The sequence below is a fragment of the Athene cunicularia genome, assembly GCF_003259725.1.
Source record: "Athene cunicularia isolate RWA chromosome 2 unlocalized genomic scaffold, athCun1 chr2_part1, whole genome shotgun sequence".
Taxonomy (NCBI): Eukaryota; Metazoa; Chordata; class Aves; order Strigiformes; family Strigidae; genus Athene; species Athene cunicularia.
The window spans coordinates 58264132-58281479 of record NW_020799095.1 but is presented as its reverse complement, the minus strand read 5'-3'; the positions used below and the strand labels follow the sequence as shown (position 1 = coordinate 58281479).

General features: G+C 39.1%; 2 protein-coding genes across 4 annotated transcripts in view; one reads left to right on the top strand and one right to left on the bottom strand.

Annotated features, from left to right (window-relative positions):
* PAK1IP1 (PAK1 interacting protein 1) overlaps window positions 1-108 on the bottom strand; it is a 10265-nt gene extending 10157 nt beyond the window's left edge. The window contains exon 1 of the mRNA XM_026841369.1: window positions 47-108. Within this exon, the coding sequence (XP_026697170.1) occupies window positions 47-108 (62 nt within the window). The remainder of the gene's footprint in view (window positions 1-46) is intronic.
* Window positions 15-12741, top strand: LOC113476779 (tRNA selenocysteine 1-associated protein 1-like). 3 transcript variants are annotated; one of them, XM_026842704.1, is made up of 11 exons: window positions 15-155; window positions 424-602; window positions 2020-2100; window positions 3083-3159; window positions 3256-3389; window positions 3997-4128; window positions 5029-5148; window positions 7274-7469; window positions 8074-8119; window positions 8906-9074; window positions 12414-12741. In XM_026842704.1, the coding sequence occupies exons 4-10, from the start codon at window positions 3130-3132 to the stop codon at window positions 9040-9042; spliced, it is 795 nt and encodes a 264-aa protein (XP_026698505.1). In that variant the 5' UTR covers window positions 15-155; window positions 424-602; window positions 2020-2100; window positions 3083-3129; the 3' UTR covers window positions 9043-9074; window positions 12414-12741. The 3 variants fall into 3 exon arrangements, with proteins under 3 accessions (XP_026698505.1, XP_026698504.1, XP_026698506.1); XM_026842703.1 differs by having other exon boundaries at window positions 8906-12741; XM_026842705.1 differs by lacking the exon at window positions 3083-3159 and having other exon boundaries at window positions 8906-12741.
* Window positions 12742-17348: the final 4607 nt, after the last annotated feature.

Genomic DNA, 17348 nt, shown 5'->3' with positions numbered 1-17348 from the left:
GGTGCGGCTGGGGCCTGGGCTCCTCGGGTAGCTCGGTCGGGGTCACCGCGCCGGCCTGCGGCGCTCAGAGAGGTTCCCCCAGCCCGCTGCCCTCACTCGGCTCCTCATGTGGGCGAAATGAATGCAGAAGGGGGGTGGCTTGCTCTCTGCTTTGGGTGAGCAGTGTTCTTAAAGATGGTTTGTATTAGTAAATCGCTTCATCCACCTTTTTGCTGGTACAAATGTAATAATAAAAATGTGAAATAAAGAGGCTGGTAGAATGCGTGTGTAATCCAATTAAGGGGGTGTTTGAATTCTGGAGGTTAAAGCTGCCCCATTGCTTAAATAGTAAGCTGGCTGTGACTGTAGCTACAGTTCAGCCAAATGTAAAAAGATGTTAATACATGCTGGTTTAATTGCTTTTAAAATATTATTGTTTTCTAGTGAAAAGATCAAGAGGCGACAGTCAAGATCAGATGGGAAAAGAATACAAACTCAGTTTTGCATGAAAGTCTGATAACTGTGATCGAGAAACAATTTCATCACTTGCCTTCTGATATCTTTTGCAATAAAACTGCTTTCTGGTGCCTGCCATTTTCTGTTAAATCTGCACACAAAGACTGGTAAGTTTTTTTTAAAAAAAAGGTAGTATGTAGTTGTGAGTTCAAGAATTAGTATTTTAGTGTTTAGAGCATGGAGTTTATGGTTCCTATTATTAAAAAGTAATGCTTGAATTAGAGGAACATCATTATGTGGATATTTTTATTAATAATTATCTTCTTTAACGGGAAGAAGTTGCTGTTGATGATTCATTATAATGAGGTTTACTAAGAGGGCATATACTAACTTTACTGGTATATGCCTGTATTAAGGGCTTGTTTGTACTTGACTATTTTCTTGGCTTCAGAATGGGTGTGGGGATGAAGTGCATAGTTACTCTAACACCATGCATGGGTGCTCTAATTATGGTATATGGCTATCCTGTGTCAGGTTAGCCTAATCCACTTTCAGAAGTAGCGCCCTGAACTGTTCTCCTGCGTGGACAAGCCTTTAAGGCATTACAAATGCTCCATACTTACTGTAGTGTGTAAATATGGATTTGATCAGCCAGTACATAAAATATTACATAAATTCTTGTATGGAAATGGGAATTAAAACTTCAGCAATCAAGTATTTGCATAAAAGGGGCAACACTGGATGTAAAAAATCAGCAGTGGTGAATGAACAGCTGTGTGTGGAAGTGGATGCAAAATACGTTGCTAATTAAACTCTTCTCTGCACTGTTCTATATTGATTGGATGATGAGTGGAAAAAAGCGTAAAGCAAAGATATTGGAACTGACAGAGTGGTACATACATCTTCAGGAAAGCTGTATCCACTGGTTTAGTGAGAGCGGTTTAGTGAGAGCAGTAAAAGGTCATTTGCTGTTGCTAACTCACTGGTAGTGAGTGGAATCTGTATATGGAAGAGGCAAAAGAGAAGACATACCTAAGAAAAGGTGCGGAGAAGGATCCTACTTACCTGTACTATGCCCTCATCGCTCTCTTGTTTCTCTTCTTCAGCATATAAGAAGTACCACTGCTTGTTTTCAGCTGTATAATTTGTGGTACAAGTAAATCAACCTTTAATTTGGCTAAAAGGGGGGAAAAAAATAGGGGTTGTACAGAACCTGTTGAGGCCTTTATTTTTGCTGCCTTATTTTTAACTATTTTAGAACATGGATCTTCTGAATGACTATATGTACATATTTCAGAAATAAGGGTAAGGTATAGGTGACTTAAAAGCTCTCTGTAATTTTCTAGTGCTGTGGACAGTGGGAAAACTTTATGCACTTTAAAAAAGTGAAGGTAATTTCTAATCATAATCCCATTGGCCATATATTTTTATCTGCATTGCTTTAGCAGTGCCAAGTCAGAATTTAACATTTCTAAATTCTGACTTAATAACATTGAAGATACAAGGTGGGGTGAACATCTTTGACATCTAATTCATCTCAAGGTTAAGATTCTTTATCTTGTTCCTTCCTCACATCTTTTTCAGCTGAAGGACTGCAGTAAACTGAACCTGTGCATTTGTATTCTTTGAGAAAGGCAGAAGACAGTTTGAACCATGGCAAGCCAGGTAAGATCGTTTGGTCAGGAATTCAGGCTTGCAGTGCCTAAGTGGATTCCAGAACCATACTCAGAATTCCTAGTAAATGTAAAGCTGAAATAGCTAGCTTGCTCTGAGTTGGGTGTTCTTTTAGTCTTATGATTTCCTCCGGTAATGCCGTGATTGGTGGCTGTCCTCTGGACACTTAATTTTATCAATTGAAGCAGGTTGGGGGCATAACATTAAGCTTTGCAGTTTGGATTATTTGAGCATGAGTTCTTCGGAAGGACCGTGCGCATAACACTCTCTATATAAGATGTATGTAGAGGTGTTCTAGAGGAAGAACATTAAAGCCTGCGTAAGTAAAAAATGCTGCAAAACAATATTCTTATTTTTGGAATTCCTTGTTCTTTAGAATGCGAGGGAGGCAACCTGTGTTAATACAGCTGTTGTTTCCCTCCTCTTTTGTGTAGTTGCCCCACTTCCTTTTTAAACTGTGGTTTTTGGGGTTTTGTTTTTTCTTTTTTTAAGAGGCACTTTTTATGCCTCTTTCTTCCTGGCCTTGCATCTGGGTTTGAGTTTTCCCTCAGCCAAGCTAGTGCCTGTTCCTGGTCTGCTTTCTCCTTACATTCCATTAATCGGCCTCCTGTTGTTGTTCCTGGCCTGGGGGAGTGACTCACAGCTGGGTAGTGAGGAGAGACATCTCACTTAAGAGAAGAAGAAAACCTAGGTGAGAGGAGATAGGGACAGCTGAGATCTGTTCTGGACAAGAGTGATGGATTTCCCTGCCTCTTCATCACTCACTGTGCTGCTGCAGGGTTTTTCGAGTCCCGGAGCTCAAGTGGAACACAGTCCAGTCCTGGAGCTAATTAACATTTAGGATTGGCCAACATCGAAGGGCTGTCTGCTTTTCCCCTAATTCCCAGAGGAAGCTGTCAATCCTTTAGCCAGCTTGACAAGTCAGGGGAATATGGCTGTTCATACAATCCTTTGGCTCTGTTATTTTTGCCAGGCGTTTTCCCCAGAGGCTGCTTTCCCTCATGGGAGGCGGAGGGAGAAATGGGACCCCAGGCTTCTTTCAAGGGCAAGGTGAATATGGGGAAATCACCTGTGGTGATGGGGAGTGGGAGGGAGGAATGTAAACGAGGCTAAATACTATAAAGGTGATTTTTTTTCTCCCAACAGGACTTAATGGTGAAAAAAAGAGAATGTCTCCAGGCCTACAGCTGGTGGAGAACACCACAGAAGAAACGGAAGAAAAAGAACAAAATAAAACCAGGAAGAATAGAGTTTGTCCCCAGTAGTACTAATGCAGCCAGGTAAAGACCTTTTGAAAGGAGAAGCTGACCCCTTATCTGTTTTAATTAGTAGTGATCAGGGAGTGAATGCTGTAATTTATTCTTAAAATCTTAAAATGACACATCTGGTGCCTATATGCTAAGTATTGCTTATGGAAATGTATTGCTAGTAGAATTAATGAAGGGGTTTTTGTAGTTTCTCTCTCCCACGATCACTGAGAAGTGATGGCAAAATAGTCATAGCTCTTTTGAATTACAGCTGTAACTTGAGTTAATAGGGGTGGTTTTTTTTAGTATTTGTGTGCCTCCTTCCTTCCCACCTCTGCTTCAGACAATAAGTATTTCTTTTTAAAACCAACTTCTAAAAGTTTTTTTATGAAATGGGTCTTCAAAATGCTTTTCTTGCAAAAGTGGTAGAATGGACCCAGAGAAGTTGAGAACTTCATGCTGGAGTGATGGCATTGCAGTTCTGCACATTACTCAGCAGAGTTTTGCAGTTAATACTCTCCTCAGGCTTTGTCTCTTTATTTGTCCAGCTGTAACTATCTGCTTATATGTTAGGTGCCGTAATGCTGCAATCAGATACTTTAATCTCAAACCTGACAAATGCTCTATTTTGTTTTTAAAGACCAGATTATTCGATATTTGTTGGGGAGCTTACTCCAGAAGTGGATGATTTCCAGCTCTATGACTATTTCCTGAAGAGGTACCCCTCATGTATTGACTGCAAAATAGCAACAGACCTGCTGGGATATTCCAGGTAATGTCTGTGGAAATTTGTAATGCTGTTGATATGCTTGCCTCTATAAGTAATACAGAAGAACTTGCATTGAAACTGTTCATACATTTTCTCAAGAGACAGGAAGAGAGATTAGCATTACTTTTTTTTTATTTGAACAGCATAGATGCTTGCATTTCTAAAACTTCCTGGTTAGTTTAAGCAGTTAATGTGATAAGCCTTAGTTTAGCCATATGTATTTCTGCATGAAAGAAATTAGTTGGTGGGAGAACGGAGAGCTGTGCACGGAAATCTGTGCTGCTCTGCTTACGTACAGCAGTGCATTCACTTAGTCATCTGCAGTACTGAAGACAAAATAATTCCCTTCTTATATGTGGGAGAAAAATGTAAGGCCTGGCAAGTCTTAGGGACTTGGGAGACTGAACCTATTAACATTAGTAAATAAAGCCTATCAGAAGTTAATAATGGCCAGGCAGTGAGTCAAGCAGAGATAGGTGAGTTTGCTGTTCAGACAGTACTGGCTGTAATAGACTTACTCAAGAAACTTGAGAAAGCAAGTTTAAAAAGAATGTTAGTTCTGTACAGTGGTAGGAGTGGGTTAATATTAACTGATAAATTAATGGCTGTAAACGCAGAAATAAGAAATATGATTACTTGCGCAGACAGTAATTAATATATTGTTTTGCTGCCTCTCAGCAAGTTGCATCTTAATGCTATTAAAGAACAAGCTTTTTGCTTCTGGCCCAAGTCTTTAGTTTGAAAGCATCTTCTGTGCATGCGCACATGCCAGAGAGGTTGCTTAGTTAATGGAAGCTATAGTAGCTACTATTTTCTGTTTTTGTAGAAGAGAGAAATTGAATTATTTAGCTTTGTAACTATTATGCATACTAGAATTTGTTTTCTCCCTTTTGAAAATTGTAGAGGGTATGCCTTTGTCAGATTTGGTGAGCAAGGTGATCAGATGAGGGCACTGCAAGACTGCCAGAATGCACCAGGTCTGGGGGGAAAACGAATCCGGCTGAGCATAGGAATTTCTAAAAGGTAACAAATGAGTTGTGCATTGATGTAGTAATTCTGAATAATCAGATTCTTGTAGCTCTGCCTTTGTAAAGTCTGTGGCCTTTGCTATAATGGCTGTACACATGATGCAGTCTACAAAACCAAAAATACGGAAGCATTATGTTTTGAGACCCTGGATTCATCAACCTCTTTCAGGATTGCTGGGGAAATAAAACTCTTTAAGTCTAGCCAGATTGTGGAACTTGGGCTTAGCTGCTGTTGTAACCAGCCTTAATTCTTATAGTAGCAAAGCTTAATGCATTCATAAATATTTTCCAGGTTTGGGCCTGAAAAAGTTAGAAGAGACATCAAATGGTTTTATATGCTAGGGCACTCTTCTAGACCTTTCCCTCTCGTTTAGGCAAGGTAGCATGTCACTAGTTTTACAGTAGGCTGGCAGAGGAAGGAACTCCTTAAGTGGAAGAATATGGAATACAGGGGGGAAGAAGCCAAAGGAGATGTTGCTGGAACAGTTTGTTTAGAAAACTAATCTTTGCTTTTAAAGTGATTGGGACAGCAAGGAATTTAAAGTTCATTGGTTCCAAAAGAGCTTTTTACTCTGCTGGCTCAGTTCTTTCAGTCAGTTATTTAAAGCAATTCAAGCTTCTGAACAGTTAGAGATTTGATACCAAATTTGATAAACTTTGATCCAGGATACAGGTGAAAATAGAACGTCGTGTAAACCAACTTCAGGACATTCATTAGGTTTGTTTGTGTGTTCTGTTCAATAGTGAAAATAACAGTTTTTGTTTTTTTTTACCCTGGATAATTCTGCAAATGCTGCCTCTCTGCTTTAGAATGGAATTGCTCTTACCCAAGAGAGCTCTGTTCAGAATTGCCCTAAATTTATTTTGAAAGCAAGAAGAGGTCACAAAGAAACAGGTTGCCTCACTTCTGCTATCCAGAAGAGCATCAGCGGTATTTCCACATTTTTCTTTCCTACAGAGATGTATGTAGGAAAGCAGCTGGAAGCAGATAACTTTGAGACATTACGTAGTAATTTGTGTACCACAGTAGCAAGATGATAGAATACTTATTTATTAGAATGCATATGTAGTTTTACAGTAATGAAACAAATGTACTGTAGGTATTAAAATTCATATTACTAATCTATATCTTTTTGAATGGCTGAGTGCTATACCCTCCAAGCATCAAAATATCCAGCCATCAGAGTAGCTTGTCACTTAAATTGGGAACTCTGTTTCTGAGCTCCTTCAGTTTGCATTCTTGACAAAAAGCCTAGATCTGATTTTTATGTAATGACATGGAGATGCAGAGAATTTGAACTCAGCAAACAAAGGAGATACTCCTGTACATAATCAGAGAAGAAATGACTAAGCATAGAGGACTTCTCAGAATGTGCAACTGGGTTATCTGAATGTATTACATATAGCATACTACTGGTTTTGTACCTCTGTTTTAGTACAGATGAAGCTTGTGCATTGATTCTTCTCATTAGTGTGAAGTTGTCCCTGAGAAAAATCTACTTGGGAAGAGGGAAGGTAGTGAAAACTAAACACTGGCCCTTTGGTTTCCTGCTGCTTTGGCTTCATGCTGGATAATGGCAGTGCTGACTTCATCTGACAGCTATACTTCACAACTGTTGTTCATGGACTAAAAATTGAGCAGGTGGAGGTAGACATGTTGAAATGGCAGGCAAGTGTCAGATGCTCCTCTGAAACAGATCATCTGACTTCACCCCTTGTTTGTGGAAATAACAACATTTAGTATTAACCAAACAAAAGATAAAAGGGCTGATTAAGACTGCATCTTTAAAGCAGCTGTGCTTGATAAATGTGTCTGGTCTTAATAAATATGGTTTTTATCATCAGCTTGCTTTTACATACTAAAAATACTTGAGTACAGATAAGTGTTATGGCTCAAGTTAATCCATGCAAATAATTACTTTGTTTTGGTGAAGGTGAGAGTGTTCGTTTGCTTCTGTATAAACATGAGATCTTGTACTGTGATTTAAACTGTTGCTTAGACAGCTATTTAGAAAAGCTAAACTTTGAAATCAGTAGGCTGGCAAATTGTTTAACTTCAAAACTGGTTTTACAGCTTATTATTCTCAAATTCTAACTGTATATAATTTTTCATTTTTCAGACTGAAAGCAGAATTCCAGCGGTACCAGTCATACAACTATAATGATTATTACCAGGATTATCAGAACTACTACTCGCAGTGGGGTTATGATCCTTATGCTGACTACAACTACAGCTCCTATGCTCCCTATGATAGCATGCAAGCTGTTGGAGACTGCTCTTTAGGAGATGCTGTTATGGCTCCAGCTGTTTTTGAGGTAAAGATACTATGTCCTTGCTTTAAAGAAAAAAGTTCACAAACAAAAGTTGTATGAATTGTGTAAGAGCAAAAAGAATCCCCAAAACTTAAATTGTGCTTTTTGCTTAGTGTAGAGGTTAGAATATCAGGCTTCATTGAGAGGTGTCTTTAAGTGCTTAAGTAGTACCTCTGTAGAATTGGAGATTTATATACTGTTACTTGTTCATGTATGCCAAATAACAGTTCTGACAGCATAATTGTGTAGGCTTCCTCTCTTCCTGTTGGAAGAGATGTACTTTGCTTAAAGAAAATTAAAGAATTGTGATAAGATTGTCTTATCTTAGATCAGCCAGTTTCAGTTAGAAGGGACTTCCGGAAGCTATAACCTGAACTATACTGTGATTTTCTTTAAAAATCAAATTTAGAAAACCCCCCAACCAACCCAAACCAGAAAACCCTACCAACTAACACTGTCTCTCCTTCCCAACCCCTCCCGTCCTACCTATTCTTGTAGTTGTGAAAGGAGGGAATGGTTTGGGAGTATAAAATTAATTGGGGTTTGTGATGCTTTCTGAAATGGATTATGATTAAACTTAAGACATTTTCTTATCTTTTTTTTCTAGGAAACTTCAGCTATGACTGAAATAAATGATGACCTAATAACTGAAGGTAATAATGATTCTGTCACTGCAACATAAATTTAGCCATACTTGTGCCCTTTAATAATATAAACCAGTGACAACTGGATGAAGAATATCTTTGAAATTCAGCTGATGTAGTGGGATCCTTTATGGGTTATAGCTGAGATGAGGTAGGATTTTAAAGCTGGTAGTGTACACCATGTCAAGTAGAACGGGACACTGTCAACAACACTTCACAGTAGGTTTCTTGTAACTTTGCCTTCATCCTCCTTCCAAAATCATATAATACCCAGTTGTCCTATCTCTGTCTTGATCCTGCTAAGCATATTCTATTTTAAACTCTTTAATAGGCAAAAGCTTTGTTTTCCAAACTCTGAGGTAAAATCCTACATTGTGGTTCCTAAGAGGGGGACTCAACTTGCACTTAAAGATTTGGTACAGAGCTTAATTGTTTGGCCTGGAAGGTTTGTGGACAGTTCCTCACATAGAGACATCTTGTGTTAGTGTTTGGAAACTTTTATTCAGCCTAACACATTGTAGTAGAAAGGAATTAAATGGATTTGAGGAGTTTCATGGTTAATTACCCTTAAATCTGCCTTTTTATCTTGAAATACCAATATAGTCCTAGCATGCTAATACATAGATTCCAAAATGAGCTGGATTGGTCAGGTTAAAATCCTGGGTGAACACACATCTTATTACATTTACTGTTACAAATTTAGCTAAGACACATTTTATTGGGCATTTACTTGAGGTTTTTGTGTGTGTGCCTCCCAAGATCTGACACTTGTACTTACCAGGCTTTTATTTTCAGATCCACAGCTTTACTTGGATGTTGATGAAATGAACAGACAATTTATGGAGACAAGTGAAGAACTCTATGATTCCCTCATGAATTGTCACTGGCAACCTCTGGATACGGTCACTTCTGACATCCCCCCTGCTATTTAAGTGTCTTATATAGCATGACCGTTATGACCAAGGTGCTAAAATTACATTTCTTCTACATTACTCTAGATCATAAGTTTTAAAGCACAATGATAGGTTGGGTTTTTTTGCTATGCTTTTGACAGTTTCTGTAATTTTTTTTTGTTCATCACTCTACTTGGAGCATCTTGAAATCATGTAAATATTCTAGAAATGTAAAGAGTTCAATGGGGTCTAAAGTTAGACTTGCCTGTGTAAATAAAATTTTGTTTCTGCAAACCTGCCAGCAAGGGATTTTACTTATATATGTGAAGCGCATTCTCTTCTGGCTTGTGGAATTTAGCTGGAGGCAGTAGGGGTATTTCACCTGTTTTTGTTTCAGTATGGGCATCAGAACACTAGCAAAAACTAGCTCTCTTGTATTTCCAGGTTACCTAGGCAATCTTTTACAAGCTCTTAACATGCTTAACAACATCTAAGCATGCTTGCTTAGATAATGTGTGTATTTGGGAGACATCCCAGAGTTTGCTATGGGAACACTTGAGCCCACTCTTTTCCTGCAGTCTCTTGGCACTAACTGTACTACTGTTCATCTGCTAGGTCAGTTAGAATTGCTTTACTAATACAGTGTTTTAAATAATCCAGAAGGGCAGACTTTCAGATGCCATAGATGCAAACATTCCAAAGACTAAGGATAATCCCTATGGACGTTTTTACTCCTGTTTTTATTGTTAGTCTTTTCAACTGACACTTTCCAGCAAAGAAACTGGTGTAACATTATACATGTTCTTAAACCTACAAGTCTTTGAAGAAAATAGCTTTCTGGTTTAAAAGAGGAAAAAGAATCCATTGGGAATAATAAAAAAAAAAATCCTTATCTTAGTAACAACTCAACTAAGTTGCCCCCTGTCTTAAACATCTCTGATTTATTCAGGCTTCATGCTCAGGAGTTTTATAGTGATAAAGTTATAAAATTTTAGTAGGATGACAGTTTTCAGTATTCAAATCAAAGGAGATTAGGGGAGATAGCAACGAGGAAGGTTCTGCTTTAAGCTAGCAACTTCTGAGTGGCTTCCTCTAAACTCTTCTTAGCTTGAAGGGTATAAAGTATTTTTCCAGTCATAGGGACTACTTAAGCCCATGTGTATGCAAAAGTATTTACTAATTAACATAACAATAAAATAGGTTAGGCTGGCAACAGAAGAATACTCTTCCAAGAAAAAAAGGTAGCAGAAATCATTATAGCTAATAGTTGTGGAAGTTACTCAATCTAGCCAAGACACTTTGGTGCTGCCATGTGTGTTCTGGGGGCAATCTAAACCATAATTGCTATGATGGCAGATGGGAATAAAGTTCTCTGGCCTTCTTATCACTTAATGTAACTAAAGTGGGAATCATAACCTGTATGCTGTGCTTAAATTTAAAACAAATACTGTATTGCAGAGTGATGACTTGGTGTTGGCAGGTCATTTCTAGCTGCTGAGCAGAATCTCACTCTTTGCAATTTGATTTCAGCTAGGAATACTTTAAGTCCTGCCTGTGAAATGCAGATGCTCTAAAACAGAAAAAGCTTTTGGAGTATTTTAGGGAGTTCATTCTTCAGGGATTTAGTGCAGATGTACATGTAGGAAGAGACCGAAAGCAAAAAAAACCTCGTCTAGGCAGGGGGAGTAATACCACAGTTTTAGCAACTGTTTTCCCTGCTTTGAGGAGATGTAGTTACAGGGTAGCTGGGAACAGATTACTTGAGTGAATTGGTGAGTCTCTGGAGGGTGATGGTAGGGAGATTATTATCAGGAATGTGACAGAAGGTGGAATAAATGAAGCAAAGATTCTGGGTGGCAAAGGGGGTGATTGTGTGAATGTGTAGAACTGTTTCAGGGGACTGCAGTAGGGAGGAAACTCAAGATAGTAGATGCAGGCCCCTTGAATTTAGACAGTGTTAAAACTTCAAAACCATACAGGGTTTGTATACCACTTCAGTTGTAGTGCATAGCTGTGGTGCTTGAGCTTGGTGGTACGCACTGCTCTGCTAAGCTAAGGATTTTGTATTTAGCAAGCACCGTTGCCACAAGCAGCAAGACGGCTTCTAGGTCTGTGCCTGGGTTATATCCCACTTTGAAGCGGCTTGCATAGCATCACCTAGCACTGTACTGCTTCAGCAAGTAATTGGTGGACCCTTTAACTGCCTTATGAGTTAAAAATACGATGCTAAGGATGTGTGTTTGGTTCAGCAGAAATACTGTGGAGTGTGTGCTGCTGTGTGGCACTTGGAAGGTTGATTGTGTGAGCTATGTAATGAGGGGCCCACGTAGATGTGTGATTTCACTTAGTCTGACGCTGTACCGCCACAGTACATAAACCTCTAAAAAAGTCACAGTTTGTAACCACCCCATTTATGCAGATTTTGCCTGTTAACAAGGTCTCTACACTCAGCATTAGAGGCTGTTCTCATACATGCATGCGCCTTCTGTTCTGGACTGTAAAGTACCCATATACTGAAAATACAGTGGAAGAGGTTGGTTGGGCCATTAGTTCCCCAAACCTGAGAAATGTTGGGGCTGTGTTTTCTTCCAGACAACATAAAAGAAAAATGAGGTGAGGAAGTGAGTCTGTTGATAGCAGCCCATGTGATACTGTCCTAAAACAACTGTCTGACCTCTTTTTGTGTTTCCTTGAGCCTTACTAGTCAATTCCTCTTTCCAGTTAGGAGTGCATACATGGGATCAAGATGGTGTGTGCGTTGCACATTCTTTACTGTGAAGGCATACTGAATGCAAACTTCCTGTACTGGTGTGTTAACCAGTGAACCTTGAACACAGGAAAAAGGGAGTGCATCAGAACTGTTAGAACAATGCATTGCTGAAACTTTTTATTGACTAAACTTACAGCTGTTCTACAACTACCCACCTGCATTAGTTAGCTTATGCAAAGACCTGAATATGTCATACAGTTCTACAAAGCTCTGTTTGCAGTGGAAGCATTAAAAAAAGAAAAAAAAAATTATTAGAAGTTAACTTTTTCAACACCACACTTTCACTTCTTCCAGTTGTGTTTTGTCTCTACTGATCTGAAACGTGGTTGGTTGGGATTTTTTTGTTTTTAAGCTTGATGAAGGTTTTTCTTGTAAGACTATCTAGTATTGGTTTTATAAACTCTTAATTGCACCTAGCTGCAATAGATAGTGCCTTTACTCAAAACCCGCTAATTTCTTCAAGAAAAGTTTTGTTTCTATCGCTTTTCTGAACAGAAAGGCTTTAGTAGATTGTTTGAGGGGCTACTAATCCTGCAGTCAGTGAACAGGGAGAAAGAAACAGGCCAAAAAGGGTAAAGAATACTTAAAAGGGTACAAAGAAGTTAAATGGTACTTAAGCCATGAATGTTTCTTTTTGCAGGGATGCTCTTGGACCAACAGCTTCTTTCTAGCGCTACCTCAAAGTAACTTGCAGATATAACTCACAGGGAAGATTGATCAAATGGTGATGATCCCTATCATTCTGCTGGATATATATATATATATATATTTGCCTTTTGTTTTGTCTCATTTCTAATAACATTTATTTAACTTCAGTGACTCATGTCAGTAGATATTGTTTGACTACATTGACAAGTATTTGAGTCATGAGTGTCATTAAAGGCATGTTACCATATGGAAATTGTTCTAAGTAAGTAAAATGGAAGTAAAATAAGTAAATAAAGCAGCACTTGACTTTGCAGAGCAAACATAGTGTAGCTGCCTTTGACACACACGTGGAAGAGAAAATTGTGTTTACAGGTTACCTTAACATACTTAGTATGCATGGGAAAGAGGGAATCTTTATATTTGCCCAGCTTTTACGTGCCCAGTGCAGGAGTGATTTTAGTCAATTCCCCACACAGGTACCGTTTCAGAAGCCAGCATTATTACTGAAGAATGTCTGTTACCGAAGGGCACAGTTTATATCCCTTTTTAAATCTTCCTCTTCCCATATTGGAAATACATCATGATGCCCTTCCTTCCCCTCCACTAAGTTGGAATTTAGTGTGATTGTTTTCGGTCCAAAAAGAGTTACAAATCCAGACTAAAATAATATTTTTCTTGTATTTTGATTATCATAGTGACGTAGATATTTTTTTGACAAGTATATTGTAGAAATAGAGCCTTGTCCTGAAATTACTCCACAGATGTAACACACAAGCCATTCGCACGAGTCTTGCAGGTGACTTCTAAACCCGTGTGTTCCATGTCCTGGAAGGGATTATCTATCACTGCAAATCATCCCACTGCACATAGAATTGTATTTACAGTGGGAGGGTAGGAGAGGAAGAGACTGGAGTTCTGAAGTTGTAGTTTGGGAGGAGAAATATCTGGAAAGAATTCCACTCTGTTGGTATTGTGGAAATGTTGATCTTCTTTAGATAACTATTAAAGCAGGACTAAGAAATTGAGGGAGAAGCAAGTCGTGTGGAAGAGGTGGGAAGATATAGATGCGGTTAAAAAAAGCCAATATGAAACAAAGAGTGGGCAGTACAAGACTCCCCCAGTAACGTTCCTTCTAAAAGCACTTCCTTCTCTGCTGGTTTACATTTCCTCAGACCTTGAGCATCACCCTTGCTGGTTGAATTCCCCCCAGCTCCCTGTGTCCCGCAGCAACTCTGGGGCGAGCACCTGTGCGGATGAGGTGTGCCTGCTGTCAGCGTGCACCCGTCCGGGGAGTCAGCCTCCCTTGGTTACCGAGTCTAGTTAGTCTTCAGATTTAAGTGCCTCGTTTCTGATATTTGCCTTTCTTGACAAGTTTCAAATTCCAGTTGAGTTTGTGAGGGTGCTGTGTAGTTGGGCATCTTCGGTCGGTATTTGTAGGATCCTGCATGCAGTACCGTCAGGTCTGCATCTGGTAGTTTCTTCAGTCTCCTGCCTCTGCTGAAACGTGCTGCTGCAGTGCAAGTGAAATGAAATTCGTAAGACATTTTTTCTCCTTTGTATTGTAAGACAGAGTAGATGGATAACAAAAGTTAGTTTGTAAATTGCGACACAAAAATCCTACACCATTTAGAGTCACTGAAGGGGGGAGGAGCAGAGATCCTTTTCAATTGCCGTTTGCCAGGAAATTTCAAGATGCCCAGAAACAGTGCTCTGGAAATGCCTTCCACGTGTGTTTATGAACCTGAAGTTGACTGTTTAGCCAAAACCTTTACATTATTAAATCGGTAACATAAGATGTGGGATTGAATATTAGATGCGGAATTGAGAGAGTGTTATGCACGAGTTGTTGCTCAATTAGTTCTTGTTATTTAGGAAGTACTACACTTTTATATAGTATTGTGATCAGCAGTGTTGTCCTTGTAAAGCTAGGACGGTGACGCTTCATACAAAGGTTCACTGCACTTAGAGAGCAAATGTTGAAAGCTCTTACGTGAATGACAGAATAACGTTGAAATTGCCATATCTTGCATGTATTGATACTGTGTAAGTAACTGATAAACCTTACACATGAATTTAATTAGCGTAGATGGTTTTCTGACTCTTCCATTGTCTGTTATCTCTGTGCGTTTTCCAGTAGGTTTATTTAAACAATGTGCCAAAGCAAACATGTGCTTGGGGATATCTGTGGGATTCTGCCCAGGGAATGGATGCTGCAAATCGAATACATAGATCAAATTAGCAGTAATATATTGGGGGGAAAATTGTCATGATTATAAATAAATAGGCAAACTGACAGATGTCAGACATGCATTTGTTAGAATGGGTAGCTTTTTAATCTGTGCCACTTCCTAACTTGCATTACATAAAAAGATGAGCTCTGGGTAGATAGGTAACAAATTGGAATTATTTGACAAATGTTCCTATTTTCAACATAATGATCACTCTGCAGAAGTATTCTGTGGTTTAGTGTTAATTGTCTCTCAGTGATGAGTTTGGGAAGAAATGAAAGTGCTCAATGCAATCTTGACATGACCTCTGACTCTAACCCCCCCTCTCCCCTAACTTGCCAATAAATAGGTTCATAGAAATACTTTTAATAGAACTGGTTTAGGTGCTTGTGGTCAAAAACTGTGGTCCTGAAAACCCTCAGTTTCATATCATCAAGTTTGGAAGGTGCCCAAGCACTGTAGGCAGTATAGCTAATAGCTTTAAAGTTCCTCGGATATCTGATTTTTATTTTTCCACGTGTATGAGAGACGGTTAGCATGATGCTTGGCTCATAATTGTCTTTTTTTCTGGATGTTGTTATTTTGCCATAGTCTCCTGGGGAGTTCAGTCAGGTGAGAATTCTCTGTTCCCAACAATGTGCTGCAGAGTCAGTCTTCTATAAAGTACAGTAACAGCTTTAGAAGGAAGTTGGAAGAGGAGGTGCTGCTGCTTTTTAACGACTATTAGCTAAAGCATTTGTTCAGAATGTGGTAGACCCTGCTTCATATTCCTTTTTTGCCTGGAGGGATCAACCTACATATTCCACTTCCTGGGCGAATCTCCCAGTCTCCAAGCTGTGTGTTGTCTTCAGTTCTCCTGGCTGAAGTTGTGTTACTATCCAGAAAAAGAATGTGTGATTCACTGAGCCAGAAAGAGGATGTATGAGAAGATGTTGCCCTCCAAGACTGGAGACATGCAGGCTCTGATCCTTGATTTCAGAAGTTTTATGTTAGATGTTCCTTAGAGCAAACAAGTGGAGCATAATATTTCCTGCCTTTTTCTCCCCAAGGGCCTATCATTATACTCTAGAGTCATGTTTCATTACATTTGTGTGGGTTTTTTTAAATCTAGAGCCTTTTTTTAAACCAGCCTCAAATAGGAGAGGTGAACAGATGCTGCCTGGAAGACCCTGACTTGCAGTTTGTGTGTTCTCCTGAAAGATGGAGATACGGGTACAGATTCCCCCACTGGTAAAGGAACTAAACCATGGTATTTTCCTTTCGGAGCTACCATCCTGCGCACTGTCAGCAGCAGCTATATTGTTAAACTAACAAACAAAACATAGCAGCACTGTTAAGTAAAGATGGTATAGACTCACCCGCCGTGAAGGTTTGTGGAATGGAAATCATGTTTCAGAAAGAAAAGAACTTTTTTGTATCTCTATGCTGGCTGTTCTGGGAGTAGAACTAAGGAGTCCCTCCTCATTCACTATGCTTTCCCAGTGGCTAAATTTTGTCAGCTCCACGCTGGATGCGTTGACTTTAGATTACGTTGTGCTTAGTCTGTCTGCTCAGCCATCTCATGCTGAAATATCCAGATTCCTTCTGTACCGTGTAAGGAGCTTAGGTTAAAAGTACGACTTCTTTGAGAGCTAATCACATGCAACTGAAGGAGCTGTTGTCTCCAACATCTGGGTTTCATCTTCCGGATGTGGCCCCAGTGCTTCTAAATGCTGGTTTGTCCTAGTCGTTTAGGTAGACCAATGATTGGAATTGCTAGTGGGGGTGTTTTAATGGGATGAGTGTTTACATTGTTGATTTATTAAACAGCTTCTAGTATAGTATCTGTATGTTCCTACTGTTAATTTTATGTTTAGTTTTGCAATTTTTGTGTGTGTGTGTATTCACACATGTTTAGCCTGGAACAGTGCCATTCTCATCCAGGTAACATACAGATTTAATAAATGTGACTTAGACTAAAATAACTTTTATAGTTATTTTCATTCAAATGAAAGTGTCAGATAAATTTGACTCTCATGGAGTTTTAAACTCATATGAGCAGATTTAAGCATGAGAAAAAATAATTACCTGAAAAGTCTTTATAACCTTCCCATAAACCTTTTTTTGTGTTTGTGTTAAGATTCAGCTTAGAGCAGTTTGATACTAGAGATCATATTTGCAGTTTGAAATTTCTGTTGGAGAGTGATATGTTTTTGGTTTTTCTTATATGTGTATTTGCCAGTGCACATTTATAATGTAGATGTGCTACAGTGATGTACAAGAAAACAATCCAGAGATGTTTTCCTCGATGAAACCAGCATAAGTTGCTGCATGTTTGTGGTTGATCTTGTGATGCTGTAGTCAAGATATTACCTGAAAGAGGGGACCAGAAGGCCACTGAAAGGCACATTTACTGGTGCTTGTCATGAAAGCCCCTCTGGATTGGATGGGTTTCACAAAGTCACTTGACGCATATGGAAGATTCTTCCCAGATGGAGTAACTACAGGACTGGGAACTTAAAAGCAGCAATGTCTTTTGTTACATTATCATGTGCTACTCTCTTGTAGGTAGGCCAATTGCAAACTATTGTTTGATGATGCATGGGATTTTCTTGGTGGGTGGTGACTTCAGGTAGTGGGCAGAAGGAACCTTATAAACCACCAGGTTCATTTTGGGAGGAAATGTGGAAACTCCTGCTAAAGAGTTCCTAAAGTATCAT